Source organism: Corvus moneduloides, chromosome Z, assembly GCF_009650955.1.
Source record: "Corvus moneduloides isolate bCorMon1 chromosome Z, bCorMon1.pri, whole genome shotgun sequence".
Lineage (NCBI taxonomy): Eukaryota > Metazoa > Chordata > Aves > Passeriformes > Corvidae > Corvus > Corvus moneduloides.
Genome location: NC_045511.1, coordinates 64,344,010 through 64,359,730, shown reverse-complemented (window position 1 = coordinate 64,359,730; position 15,721 = coordinate 64,344,010). Strand labels below are relative to the sequence as shown.

General features: G+C 37.5%; 1 protein-coding gene across 1 annotated transcript in view; it reads left to right on the top strand.

The window, feature by feature from the left end:
* Positions 1–15,721, top strand: part of SLC1A1 (solute carrier family 1 member 1) — a 51,067-nt gene that overhangs the window by 25,712 nt on the left and 9,634 nt on the right. Inside the window, exons 3-8 of the mRNA XM_032096799.1 lie at positions 4,383–4,475; positions 6,072–6,186; positions 7,960–8,002; positions 9,755–9,862; positions 11,167–11,351; positions 13,306–13,413. Coding sequence (XP_031952690.1) covers positions 4,383–4,475; positions 6,072–6,186; positions 7,960–8,002; positions 9,755–9,862; positions 11,167–11,351; positions 13,306–13,413 — 652 coding nt within the window. The remainder of the gene's footprint in view (positions 1–4,382; positions 4,476–6,071; positions 6,187–7,959; positions 8,003–9,754; positions 9,863–11,166; positions 11,352–13,305; positions 13,414–15,721) is intronic.

Here is a 15,721-nt window from a genome sequence, read left to right as displayed (position 1 = left end):
CCAATCTTCAGAAGTTTGAGAACAGCTAAGAAGTACTGCAGGAGATGCACTTGATGATGACACTGTAATTTGTAGAGCAGCGATAAAAAATGCCAGGGAGTTGAGGTATGACTGTTGCTGTTGAACGGAGTCAACCACTGCACCAAATTGTAGACGAAATCTCTCATAATGTACTGAAAAAGAGCACCTGGAAACATAAACCTGTGTGCACAGTTGCATGTATTCCACTCTGTAGAATAGTATGACAAATTCTAAGGATGTAGGTGTTATCCCCTAGGGAACTAACAAGATGATAAGCACTGGAAGTTAGAAGACCCCTGTGATTGTTTCCAGTCCTTCATGGAACACTTTTCACTCCCAGATCTCACAGGACCACAGGACTGGTCTCACAAGAGCATAGTGAGCAACTCTGAAATTACAGTGTTATACCTTGAGCCAACGCCATTTGGCCGTTTGTACATATGCATCCTTACAGGCCTCTAAAGTGAACACATTTTATGTTCAGTGGCTACTGGTAAAAAATTCTGTAACACCATATTTCATATTTAAGCTTAGTTTTGTTTAAATCAGACTATTTCCTTAGGTAAAGTAGCTTTATACAGTAGTACTTCAGGGAAGTAGTTTTAAATATGTACAATAAAAAAAAAAAATTGCTGCAGTGCAGTATTACACTTTATAGGGTTTTGAGGTCCTTGTATGAGAAAGAGTAGAAGAATTGATTTCTCTGATTGTTTGGATTTTATTATTTTCCAAGTGTATGTGATGCAAAATAGAGAAAACTGGGCAAAAAAAGAGAGGAGTACTAAGTCCTTCAAGCTGGAGACTGTAACACAGAAAACATGGAAGGTGAATTGCAGAAGACTAGATAACTGACTCCAAAATTTTACTTCAGTTATTAAAACCTTAACTCTGTTCTTCTAGAATGATATGGGCAGAGAGGTAGATAGATTAATGGATTTTAACATCAGTTGGTGTTTTTTGTGATGATCTCACATAAGCCTTTTTGTATCATAGCCACAGAATTGCAGTCTATGCTTCAGTGGCTATAGCTGAATTAGGCAATATTTTTTAGGAAAATTTTAAGGGACTAATCAGAAATACTGTAGTTTTGAAACACCCAGGGATGGAAGCAAATCCATCATTGTGTCTGTTCAAACTCTGCACAGTAATTATATTACCAGTTTATCTGTTCAAACATGTTTAAACTTAGAGATTGAGGGAAGAAAGAACAATTAAGTTAGTTGTAAAAGTTTAATGGTAATCCAAATTAGATAACCAAACTTAATTACACTGCTTTTGTGATCTAAATTTGAATGACACCACAGGCTTTCCTTTTGGAACAGTGTATGTGCCATCTTTCTTTGAGAAATAAGTTTACTTCGGAACTGAAATTACTGAAAGTTAGTACTACTAACTTTGTAGTTAGTAGTTGTATTAGTGCTTTGTTCAACACATCTTCCATTAACTCTTTTAGTTACGTCCAAAAAAATTGTAAAGCCATGGTGTAACTACAAAGGGAATCTTAATTTTCAGTTGTCTTGAGAAAAAGTCTAGTAGCTATCAATTATGTTATCAATTGCTCAGTCATGACAATAGGATATGTCTGGACGTAAGTCTATTATTATATATGATATTTTCCTATGTGTAACAAGCTTACATAAAAAAAAAGGGGCTTAACAGCATACATCACCCAGTGCAAACCTGTGTCTGTGGCACTTGTGGTGAATGCTACTTCAGTCTCTAAATAGAGGCATCATTCTGAATAGAGGTCTCAGAGTACAGCAGCTTTCAAAAAAATGCAAACCCCACACCCATCATCCTTAGACCATATTTTTACTTATTCCACCATGTCTGCCTGAATTGTTTGTGTGTTTTTGTGGTTACCAGCAAAGCAGCACCAACGTGACAATGGAAGGACTGGCTGGATCCTAGCACAGCTTGCTCACTAACAGGATCATTATCCAGTTTAAAAAGGCCAGAGCAAAGTTTACCCTTTATACCTCTATAACTCTACTGCACATAACAGTTTGCAAAGGGACTTCATTTGGGGCCAGAAGAATGCCTGTCACAGGAATCTCATTTCATATTAACTGTAGGATCTTTTTAACTGACTACTCCATGGAAATAACCTTGCATGATTATTAGGCTCTTAACTAAGTCAACAAGACTGTCAGGCAAAAAAAAAAAGCTACCAACAAATATGAAAGCCCAAGTTTTAGAATAAAATTCCATTATTTCCAGGTTTTATGAACTTTTCCTTAGAAGATATGGAATGGTGGCAATACCTGTTTGCTCTGTTTTAAAAACATGATGTGAATTCTTCCAAGTTAATTTATCAGATGCAGAAGTTTCAACATTGACAGCCTTTGAAAACAGGGCTGTCCACAGAAAGCATTATTTATTACTATCAGTGTGAATTGACACAATCAGGTAACCAAGAGAATGGCCAAGTGACAGCTGAAATGCAAAGAGTAGATTTATTTTGTTATCTCACCAACCATGCCAGGTGGCAGAGGCATGTGGGGACAGAGGCTCCCTTAGGCTCAGCTCACCCCAGCAGCCAGCTCAGGGGAGAGCTCTCAGCCTGCTTTGCTATAACAGAAGGCTTCCTGCCTCTCTGTGAGAGCATGTTATCTCTCCACAGGAATTCCACTTCTCAAAACAGCCACAGGATGAACAACACTAGGCATAATAAATTGAGTTTTCCCACACTGACATTTTTAGCATTCCCAGCTGCAAGGTCACTTTGGTCTAAACTATGCCCTCCTCCTTGCCAAATCTTCCAGTTTTAGCCCTTCCCTCCCAAAACTATCCATTCTCAGGAGTTCTTGCTGCCATGATTTCCACAGCTGAGCCCACAGCAATGGAAAAGTCCTTTTTTCTTCCTTTTTTTTTCCATAGTTCCGAAGGTGAGAAATAGAAATCTTGGCCCAGATTCTGTGTCCATTCTGTTATTCATGCCTCAAAAAATATCCTTATTGCTGACAGCTTCCTGTAATAGCTGTGGCATTGTTTTTCTGTGCATTGATCTGTATTCCTCTGCCATATGAATAGTTCATTAATCATCCTTATTTGCTCTACAAGTGGGAGAATCTTTACATCATGATTTCAGTATGTATATATGTGTAGTTCTTCTGTACTCCATCTGATGATACACTCTCCCATGGAAGATCCAAGATAATCAGATTCTGAAATAAAATAACCTTCATTCTCCCCTCCGAGTATTGTTTGCATTTTGAATAACAATTAACAGAACTAGTAAGACATTTTATGAGTACTCTAGGCACAAGGTGTCAGTGCTGTTAATGTACCTTCTGAAAGAGACATCAACACATGGTTAAACTGTGCTTGCTAAGATCCTTTTTGAGCTCAAAGATCAGTAAGTTACATGTATGTCAGATCTCTTGATTTTTCTTCCTTCACTTTTGAAACTATTCTTTTCCTACAAAATCACGCTTCTCTGAGGCTAAATATCCTCCTGGTTGCTTTTGTATACAAAGGAACCTAGCCAGTCTTTGATAAACTAACTCAATAAACATACAAATATAAAGGGATCACAAATGTATAATAAAGAGATAGCAGTGAATTATTAACTAATGTTGTTATAAACAGACAAGTTTTGGAGTCACAATGCTCATTTTGCCCTGGTTACTGAGTTGTATGTGTACACATATAACTTTTATAAATCTTTTAAACAATTAAAAAATACTTCACAAGAAGCGTCATTGAATATTGTTGCCGGAAGTTAAGTTGACCTCAGTATAACATCTGTCTCAGCACTTTCCCTACCTTCATTAGTAAATCTACCATTGTTCTTGAGAATGACATATACAGGTGGAGAAGTGTGAACACCCAAGCTTCAGAAAAAGCTTTAGTCAAAGATTTTAAGAAAGTAAACCTGTTAATGAAGACAAACTGACCAGAAATGATCCATACTTGTCTGATGTGCCTTTGAGCAACCTGGAGTAACAGACCTGAGCAACTCCCTTCACATGGCTTTTAGCTTTAAAGCCAAAATGTTACAGAGCTGGAAAAAGTGAAGCTATTCTTTAAGTGAAGAGGGAAATAAATAATGACATACTCTTATAAACCAAAGAACTCTAATTGATCACAAACATCAGGGAATCAAGAAAGCTCAATTGTCTTTGTCCTACAAAAATCCAGGGAGAACAGATTTTTGCAAAGAAACAGAAGCAAATATGTTGGTCAGCTACAGATATTTTTCAGAAGTGCAGATGTCAATTAGGTATTTAGAAACATCTTGAATAAGGAAAAATTTCCTGCATAGAAATAAGAGACAATAATTACTTCTCTCTACAAAAGGAACAACATTCTTGTAAGACTGATTTTTATTGTTTTGTTTCTGTGGCTGTTTTTTGCAGGTGTTGCTGCTTTGGATTCCAGTGTATCTGGGAAGATTGGTTTGCGAGCAGTTGTATATTATCTCTGCACTACAATCATTGCTGTAATACTAGGTACTCTGTGATTCTGTAACTTTATAAATCATCAGCATTGCCTAATTACAAATATACTGCCCTGTGACATTACTAATTTCCCAATACAGGATGTGGAGACAAAACAGGGAATCATACCAGACAACCTGACATTACTTGTAGCCAGATAGAGAGAGAAGTTAGTCCTGCTGTCCACGGCTGGGCTCTGTTCCTATCCAGTGTGAAGCCACAGGCAATTTCATCATATATCTCAGCTCAGGAAGATTAGGAGCCGTCTGCTGAGGTAAACAGTGACCAGCAGTGAGAAAGCTGAATGAACATTAAAGGCTAACCTTAACTACAAAGTGAATTTCCTGAATAGCAAAGTGGTAGCTTGTTCCTGATTCTCAGATGTGAAAATATGTAGTGTGTTACACCTGCAAGAATGACAGAAAATACTGGTTCCCTTGTCATCTTTTTTCCTTCCTTAAAGGTTTTTTCCCCCTCTGTCACTGCCAGGCTCCAATCTTACCCCTCTGAAATCTACATCTCCTCTTAAAGGAAGTTAATTCCTGACAAGCATCATTGACATGTTCCATATTTGCTTAAAGAAACATCTTCAGCCAGCCTTCTTAAGTAAGAAACAAAATAAAATAGTCTATCTCATATGCTTGCGAAATTTCTGTGAATATATAAGGAGGAATATTATTAAAGACTAACATTATCTAACTTTGAAATTGTCCCAACTCAGGGTGAGGTGTTAATCCAGACAATCTCCCAAGGTCCTTGCTATTCTAAGTTGTTCCATGGTGTTATGATATTACTTGTTTCATAATGCAGAGCTATGCAAATGTGGTACTGCTTTTATTCACAGATGTCATTAGGAAGACTTATTCCTGCCTGGTTGAAGGGTCATCCAAACACTTCTTTCTCCCTTCACTGAAATTTTGTAGTTTTATCTGCTTTGGATTTCTTCGGACTTTTTTAAGGGAAGGAAAAAAGAAAAGAATATGCATTTGGAAAATAGTAATAGTAAAAATTCCTAAAATTAAGCCACTAAAGTAAATTAAAAATTCGTCATTGATTTCAGTATTTACAAGGTCAAATCTAGTATTTCTTAACCCACAATTTTTAATTTCTGTCTTTTTCTGAAGCCCTTCTCTTACATAACCCTATTGCTACCTAACTTAAGTAAAACACCCTGTGACTTTGGGGTCACAGTACAGCGCACACTTGTATTCATATCTGAAAGCTAGTAACAAGAAGAGCTACATAAAGGAAAAGGTAATATCAATTAAATACATTCACTCCGTAAAAGTTGCACTACACTCATCTGAAGCCCAGCTAAAGTAATTTACCCTCCTGGTGAGCAGTAGTGATGTGGTACAATACACACAAAAACAAAGCTAAAGTGATGAAGTCTAAGGGCAAGTAGCAAGTAGCTCCTGTGGTAGGGGAACCCACACATTTAAGGACACCAGCTGCAGACTTTTCTTTTCTGAACATACCAGCATGAGCACCCAGGGAAAGTGTGTGTTGAGTTGAGCTCACAAAGAGTTTGGCTTCACAGGATACACTGAGGAAGAATACACCAATGCCTCCGCTTGCATTGTGAGCTCTCTGCTTCTCCTTCTGCAGGGATTGTCCTAGTTGTGACCATTAAACCTGGAGTGACTCAAAGAGCAAGTGAGATTGACAGAGTGGGCAGTACCCCAGAAGTCAGTACTGTTGATGCCATGCTGGATCTGATCAGGTGAGGTTTTCATTTTTAGTTTCCATATCCCCTTTGCAGAAGTCCAAACAAACACAAATGAAGTTGTGAGATGTAATACAATAAAATGCTTTCTGATACTGTTTGGATTAATAAGGGGAGAATAACTTGTATTTCAACAGATTAGACATTTTAAAATACGCTCAAAGCAGTCTGTTTAAAAAAATTCTCTTTACACCATAGACTTTGGTTAATAAACCAGTGATGAAAAATCCCTCCTTCACAGAAATTGACATGCAAGATTTATCTATTATGAGGAAAAGATCCATAAAGGATTGGTGGATTACTGACTGGCAGGTTCTGTGTCATCCAGCATAGACAACCACCTGAAATTTCAGTGCCATGGTTCTGCTCCTCAAGGCAGGATGCAGAGTAACAGATGCAGTATCTAAAGATTTCCAAGGGTTCCACAGTCAAGAAGTTTGCTGCATCACCAGTATCTAAGGCAACCTTATACTGTGTCTTTCCTCATTAGCGTCATGTGTCTTTCCCCATTAGCATCATGGACAATGATAGATACTTTAAAGTGGTTAGAAGGAAGCCCCTAGAAAAGGCTGCAGAAGATATGTGCAGGTTTTCAGAGCTACTGTGTTTAAAGAATTCTAAGAAAAATAGCACAAAAAAGGCTGCATTTCCAATAGAGGTTAGGTCATTCCTTCAAAAATATTCTGTTGGTTTATTTTTTCTTCTGGTGTATTTAGTCTCTATTCTGGGTCACTATTCCTGCCCACCATTTTGTTTTTGTAGAATTTTTACTTAATCTATCATGTACAAATGAACTGCCACATATCTAGTAGTTTGGGGGTTTGCTATAGATTATAGCTCAACATCTTGCAAACAAGATTAAGACTGTAAATTAGGAGTTAAAAGATCTGAAATTCTTTTTTGAAGGGATTAGAATTAATTTTCCTACATATTTGTATTCAAAAATAGGGATAAAAATAATGGATTTAAGATTCAGATCCAGACAGTCTTATAAAGATGAAGGAAAAACCCACACTTATACAAATTAGTATTGCTTTTGAATAGATTTTGCTTTAAAAACTTGAAAACTAAAGGGAGGAGTTTGTGTCAGATCTGCAAGGGAGATAAAAAATTTCTGCTTCAGTATATAAAATGCATTTTTCTGCCCTGGATTGGATATTTACCAAATACCTAATTAATGCTTTTGCAATTGTTTGAATCTGAAATTGTCATTTGGAAAGGAGTCACACAACTGTGTTGCACTAAATCTCCTAATTTTTCGGTGTGTGAAAATGGTCCTTGACACCGGAATAACACAGGAGCATTTATCATTAGCCAAGATTAATTTCTGAATTCAAAACCTATAATAGAGCACACGAAATATCTGATTCTTACAGCACAGCCTGTGTAAGAGGTTTTTTATTTTTCTCATCTGCCTAAATTTGACACATCCTGTAAAGGCAGTGTGTCCTGCATTCCTTTTGCAAGTCATGGAGATAATGTAACCGGGAAAAAAAATATACTGGGTTTAGTAGCTTACCAATAGAAATGTCAAATACTAAAAAATAAGCCCAAAAGTTCAACAAGTTCAAGTAGGGAAACAGTCATTGGGACTCTTAAACCCTTAATTTCTTTGGACTCTATATCTGCTGATGCTAAATATACTCCTTTCTGCTAAAAGAAACACAATATGATCTGGTTTTTAAGCATCAAATTTTATCATTTTGTTTATAGCAAACAACTTTTTCTTAGTATGCTGTAATATTGAAATGCTTCTATGCTTGTTAACAGGAATATGTTCCCAGAGAACCTTGTTCAAGCCTGTTTTCAACAGGTAAGTTTGAACATTCCTCTTTACTTCTGTAGTTTTCATTGTTAGCCACAAATTATTTCTTACGTCACAAAAAACCTGTCAGGCAAGACTTATTTCTGAGAAGTCCAGGAATATCTTAATCTTGTATAAAAACGTGGGGGTTTAAGACATCTTGGTTTCATTTCCATTATGATAAACCCTCTGATATCAACTATTAAGTCCCAAAAAGACACTATTTAAGAGCTGGATGCAGAAACCAAGTAATGTATAAGACAAGATTTTCCCTTTTGTGACAACAAGAGTTAGAAGAACCATTTTATGAGGATCTGTTTCCTTGTTCTTAAGGTCCCTCAGTGTCTGATGAAGTCTGTGTAAGTTAGCCCTCACCCGGAAGTGTCTCACATCTAATGTCCATTGCCAGAACAAATCCTTTGAAGGAAAAGGCTGATAACTAGTAGTCTATTTGAGGCATCTTTCAGTAAAAGTCAGTGTTGGAAGATGAAAGAGGAAACTGCTGTCTATACATTAGACTTACCAGTTAACCTTTCTCAGAAATTTATATCCAATATGCTGCTGTGCACAACTCACTTTATAAAACTTCTCCATGCAGTTTTTCTCATCATTACTGGTCACCCAACACTAAGGGGACAGTCAGGCTCTTTTAGGGATCCTTGACAGAATGATGGTGGCACTAAACTGTAGTTACTATTAAAGTTTTATTTGCTTAATGGAATATTATGATTAGTATAGCACAGAACTTACAATCAGAATAGCACAGGATTTCTATGAGCAGAATCAGTGTAGTACAATTTTATAATAGCACCATTTAACTTACATTTTCTAATCATCTGGAACCACTGCAGATTTGGTCAAATCTTACTACTTGGTTTGCTGTATCAACATAACGATCATACTCTAGGCTTGAAAGACATATGAAAGAGTGCAGGTTGGTCACTCAGTCCTCAGAGGAAGCAGACAATGATGGAGGCATCCCTGACCACCAGGTCTCACTGTCCTGCAGCAGCTTTGGTCCAAGTACTCATTAGGACTTGTATCTGCTTGGTTTTATGGACAGTGTACTTGATGCTGTTACATTTCCCTGTTCTGCCACTGCATCATCAACACCACTTGTCTGGCTGGGTGCCTGGAACATTTAAGACAAATAAACAGAGGAGTAGTGAGCCTAGTGCCCAGGAATCTGGAGGCCAGTAGGGAGAGGAAGGGTAAGTCTGTTTGGTTTGTCTGCTTGGTGCACAGGACCTTGAAGACCTGGCAATGAGGGGAAAGGGAAATATGTAACTCATTTGACCACAAAGAATGGCTGTTTGCCTTACATAATGGCATTAGTTATGCTGACCACGTCACCAAGGGCCTGGTTGTATCAGGTGCATCTGCTTTACAGACCTCTCCTGGCATGGCTGTCAGCAATTCTCTCCAGACTGTTTGTTCCAGCAAAAAATTCTTGCCATAATCAGGGCTCTAGCTCATGCCCCATGAGACTGCAGCATGTCCACAGGGTATCCAAGAGCCTGGGGAGCAGAATTCATAGCATATTATTTGTGAATCTTTTGTTTGATCTACAGCTTCTGAGGTACAGAGCCCTGATGGCTCACATGAATTGGGAAATAATGTCTTTGTCTATGTTTGCTACCTTCAAGTCAGATTGGTTAATTTATCTCTTCTTTTTACTGGGCAAAGACTATTCTTTGTCTGTTCTTCAGTTTTCTCATGTTTCTAAATAAGTTCTTCTGGTTTCTTTTTTAACTTTTCCAGTATAAAACCAGACGTGAAAAAGTTGAAGCTACAACTGCTGTGAATAAAAATAGCTCCATATTTCCAGAAGAGCTCACTACAACTGCTACGACAGCAAAGCCCTCAGAGGTGCGACCTTTATCCTTGTATTTCTTCATAATATATGAAGGAGGGAGAAAGAACATAGACTAAATTTGGTTTAGTTCATGTGGTTAGTGATGAAGAAATGAAAGGAAATAGCACATAGACGGATTTTAGCAAGAGCACAAAAGTTAATAAGTAAATGCTTAGAGGTCATTGCAAGTATCTTCCAGTAAGTTCATGAACATCAGAGGAGCCCACGGGTAACTGACCAGTCCAAAGATAATAGATGAAGATTGATTAAATTTATCTGCTTTATGAATTGTCAATTTTCTGAGAAATTAAACAGTCACTGTGGAAAGACTAGATGTACATCATCATGAAATGTTTGAGTAGCAACTACTGTAACTGTAAGCACTAGAGAAGAAAATTAGTTGAAAATAATAAATCTTTTTAAATGGAAAACAAAACAATATAAAGCATTTGTTAATTAATAGTTTGTTACTCTGAAAAAAAATGTACAGAAACAAAAGTGAAGAAGAGATTTAACAAGCTTTTCATTAGAGGTGTAGAAAGTTTATGGGCCTTAATGGTGTATAAAGCCTAGACTTACTCTGGAGGGGAGGGAGAAAGGAATTCAAGAGGATGTGAACACAGAACGACAGACAGTACCAAATCAATATACATTTTATTATACTCCTTCCAAATTTCATCTCAAAGTAACAATAGCATGAGCTATATTAAGAGACATTAATACAGGATTGCAGTGAAGAATTGCACCCTTTCCTTCGTGTGTTCATTCGGCACAGAAGAATGCATGAATACCTCTTTAGTAAGATTATAATGTTATGTGCATACAATTCTCCTATAAACTATGCAATTTCACTGATGTCCCAGTTGTTATGCAGTGGTGAATTTATCTCAAATCCAGATACAAACCCTTGAGTTGCTCAGAAACAAACACAAGGATTCTACATCTGTGTTTTGTTCTCCACAGTGGGGAGTAAATCTTGAGTGTAGGGGAGTAAATCTTGAAAGCATGACTGTGGATACCTAGACCTTGCCATACCTCATGTCAGAAGTCTATGGAAAGGATAACACAAATTAAGGGGTGCTTTACTCCCTGCTAGGGTTTGGTCAGATCCTTGCATAGCTTTAAAATGCAAAGTGTTCAAGTTCAGTTTTGTGCATTCCTGAACTTGCCCACTTGGCACTTTCAGAAAGCCAGCAGAGTGGCTGGGAAAGAGCTTCATGTCTTTCAAACAAAATCTAAATGTATTTTTATTTTAGAACTCTAAAGTAAATTCATTGTTTTCAGATAGTACTTTTTTTCTCTTGATTCTGATCTATAGAACAAAACCCAAGAATATAAAATCGTGGGCATGTATTCCAACGGCATCAATGCGCTGGGGTTGATTGTCTTTTGTCTTGTTTTTGGAATGGTGATTGGGAAAATGGGAGAGAAGGGACAAGTGCTGTTGGATTTCTTCAATGCGCTGAATGAAGCTACAATGAGAATAGTTCAGATAATTATGTGGTAAGTCCAAGGATATACTGGCATTTCCTAACAACTTCTTTAAGTGGATTTTGTCACTGAAGAGATAGGGGTGGACTCAGACTTCATGTTTGCTTTTGCGTAGTGCTTTACAGAAATCAAGTTTCAAAGAAAGGTTGGTAAAAATTTTCCTTTCTACAGAATTTGATTCTTTTGAGGAAACTGGAGACAGAGCGTCCACTTAATATATACTAAAGAAACAGTCCTATTGGTGTACAAGAAACTTGAGTTTTTTAGACATTCTTGCCAGATGTTTATAAAAACTAGTGCACTAGTGACTTGAGGACTCTTTTGGGGATAAGTATTACCACCCATATGCCCTTCTGAGTCTTGAACATTATTCCCTGACAGACATTATGTTCACAGAACAGCTGTCCTTGGATCTAAGTTCCTTTAGAAATATGAATTAGTATGTAAGCCACAGCACAGGGCAAAATTCAAAATGGTATGCAAAATACAATTTAGCATCATTTACCTCCTGCTAATAGGTTTTGTGAGACTACATTCTCATAATATTCTCAGACAAGAAAAACAAATTTAAAATACAGAAACTCATCTGATAGTGTTTGGTGTGACTTCACAGCTATTCACAGATCTTTTGTCTGTGCAAATCACAATTACAGGATCAGGACTATTAAGTGCACACACTTCCTTCCAGAGTTTGATCCTACATGTGGAGTGTCTTGTGCCGTTTACTACAGTACTCTACTCATATGCACGTTTCACACCAGTACCTTGACAGATCTGACCCTTCCGTGGATTTTTCTTACATCCCAGCACACTGAGATGTCTGTTAAACTGTAAACCTGTCCAGGGTTTAGCTGCACTTCTTGCTTCCTTAAAGAAAGGTAAATTAATTTCTGCAACTGGTCCTATGCTAAGCAGCTAATTTAGTCCCAGGCTAAGTTAAAGCCTCACTGCAGAAAATTACCAACAGCAAAACCCCAGACTTAGCACATGCCATACAAGAATTTACTTATAAATTGATTATCTATTTTCTTGCATGCGCCAGAAGCTGTGGCTACAGGCTCCCTGAGTTTCTACAGATGTAGAAACTGTTGTTTGAAACAAGATAGAGCTTTTTGCCAAAAGGATGAGGAATTAATTCTGTTTTCATCAAATTCAGTGCTTAGAGGAACTAGGTATGCCTGCTTTCTACAGGGATAAGGTACTATTTTGTTTATGAGATAGCACACATACATTTTATAAATTTATAATTTCTATTTTAAAATGGATATATTTTATACATTCAATTTCTAGATTAATTTATACTGCTCAAAGCTCTGAAGTAATAACTTGTCTCTGTGACAGCCTGCTCTCTGGAACCAAAAAGAATGCAGTGGAGCTGATGCTAATATAATTCCTGATCTTTCCCTTGAATTTTCTATAGGCAGTAGCCTATGCAGCTGTTCAGGTCCATAAGGCATGGCCTTACGCAGGTTACCTTCTTCTGTGCAGGTGACACAGATATAGCCCCCAGTGCTGCAGGGCAGCTCCTGTAGCTCCAGGAGACTTTTCCCATCTATGTGGGATTACAGAATACACAGATACTGGTCTCAACACTGCCAACTCCCACCCCCAGGGAAGCCTGTGGCTATACATAAACACTGGCTGTGACAGGGTATATGCCCATACCCCTTCCCAAATTCTGTGTATTCTGTGACACCAAGTTATACAATACTAGCTAGACTACATGTAGAGTTACATTTACTTTGATTTTCCAGTCTTTATTCATCACCTCTGTTGTAACCTTGCTGCAAATTAATAAAGTCCATTGTATAACATAATATTAAAAAAAATCTGTTGTTGTGAAATAGGATATCAAAACATATTTTCTATCTGTTTTAAAAAATTACTCTGGGAGAGAAATTACTTCATGGTGAGCATGCAATATTTCTGAGAATAAATTTTTTATAGCTTTATTTTTGCTTTCTAGGTATATGCCAATTGGTATCGTGTTTTTAATTGCTGGGAAGATAATAGAAGTTGAGGACTGGGAAATCTTTCGTAAATTGGGTCTTTATATGGCTACAGTAATAAGTGGGTATGTAATTTCTTAAAGATGGAATTGTATGTATGCAGTTTTGGAGATCAGTTGGCTACCACTCAATTATCCACCACATCCAGTCTTTAGGTCAGAGACAAAAATTCTCATCAGTGAAAATTATGTGAGGATGTGTGAGGGTGGTTTGAATCCACATTTTGCTGGATGCATGTTTTGTTTTAAAAAGTCACTGCCTTGCATTCTAAAAAAAAACAAAATGCAAATGCTTTTCTTGTATTCATTGTTTCATTTTCACAGCCTGTGCTGAAGCAGAAAATACTGTTGTATAAAGGGCAAGGTTATGAATTATGTCTTCCTGGGGCTTGCCAGCCTATCAAACATACACAAATCCATGGATTATGCTGGGAACCTCTACGGCATTTTTGAGCCCAAGGTGCAGCAGCATAGACCAAACTTTCCCTGATGAATACAAATGCATAGTAAGAGCAGTGCACAATAAATGATGCCAAAGAGACTGATCCCTTGCCTACCCAGTACTGAGCAGACAGCTGACATCAAGAGAAGCCCTGGGGATTGCACGATTTGTTAATTCCTCCTTCAAGGTTAGGTGAGGGTGAGGCTGCAAAAGGAGAAGTTGCAATCTGAATAACAGCCAAGCATCAGAACTTTCTTCTATTCTTTTTCTTAGCCGCTGTCTATGTAGAATAGTCTGGGTGGAGGAGGTTACATCTGCACAACGTGGAGCCTTTCAGCATAGGAACTTTAGAATAGCTAAACTGCTCCAAATGATAGGTTATTATAACACATTATTATATATCTCTGAAGACTATCCTACAAAGGACCCTTTTGTCAGATAAATGGATATTACAGTCTCAATAAGTTAAATGCCTTTAAATTTCTATTTCCAATTCAGTGAAGCATAGCCTTCTAGGCTGTCTTGGTCCATTACATTAGCATCCAGTCCTATAATTCCTTCAATATACTAAGGATTTATATATGTTTTGTCTAGAGGCTAGATCCAAAGTTGTTCAAGAGCTTTTCCCCACACTTTCTGCATTTGCATGCTGTTCTTCAAACATTATTCACACACTTTCTGACAGCCAAGCAAAGAGAATGGTAATATATTAGTCTTAAATGCAAACTACTTTATGAATAGTCAAGAAGGATCTCTGGGGTTTTTGCATTAATCTGTGCTAGATAAGCACATTTACTTCAAGGTTGTTTTGTTTTATTCATAAGCTAGTATGTTTGGACTAGCTGTTTGAAAATCAGAGATAAAATTTCTTTCTAAATAAGAATTACCGCTCCAGAAATAGCACTGATGCATGACTTTTCCAAAATGCTACAGAGATGAGTGCAAGTTATGTTCATCTAATGCATTATTCAGTTTTTTGTGAGTATTTGTTTGCACTCGGAAAATAAGTCAGATTTTTAAAGGTTTCAAAAGTTGATATTTACCAAGAGATGGTAAATCAAGACTCCAATATTTTCTATACTAATTAAAAATGACACCCCAACCACAAGCTAGATAGAAGTCATTGACAGAATGACAGTATCACTCCTGCAGGTATTCTATGTTATTAACTCCAATTAACTCAGAGGAGGAGTATGTTGGATGGATTTCTACAGGCTTTTGACTTCAATTTTACATCAGATAGCAAGTTTTACAGTTTTAGATGTGATAGCAAGTTTTATGACTATTTACCTATCAGTTACTGGTTACAGGTTACTGTTTGTACTGTGACAAGGCAAGTCTTCCTTATGATGTCTGTGAAGACACAGTGCCTTCTCCAAAGTACTTTGCAAAGTAAACTGCCATTACATAGTCTCCTGTTTAGCTGATAACCATGGGTTTGACAGGTGCAACAATTTTAAGTAGATTCCCAGGTGCCATCAAAAACATTGTATGTAGTGAGCACCTTTGCATCCTTGGAGAGAAAAAGTTTCTGTTCTGCCAAACATGACATCATTTTCCTTGATGGGTGCTCAGGTAGATCTCTGCAGCATTTCTGCCTCCTGCAGAGTAGCCTCCTGTGGGTGCTGCTCAAGGCGTTGTGGGTCAGGGCTAACAGCAGCACATTCTCTGCAAAACTGACCATCAGGGAGAGCGTGTTGTAATCAGATCACAGGAGCAGATATGGACATGTACATGCAAGGCTTTAGGCTGCAGGGAAAAGGTGGTTGTTGTACATTTTTCAGGCTGCAAGAATACCATTTTTCCTTACCTCTCAGGAAAAAGGAGAAAAGTTGCTCTTTGTTTAGGTTTCTTTAAAACTGCTGTTCCCACCATCACTTTGGTTTTCATTCTTATGTGTTTAACTTTGTCTGTTTGCAGTGTATTCTGTTC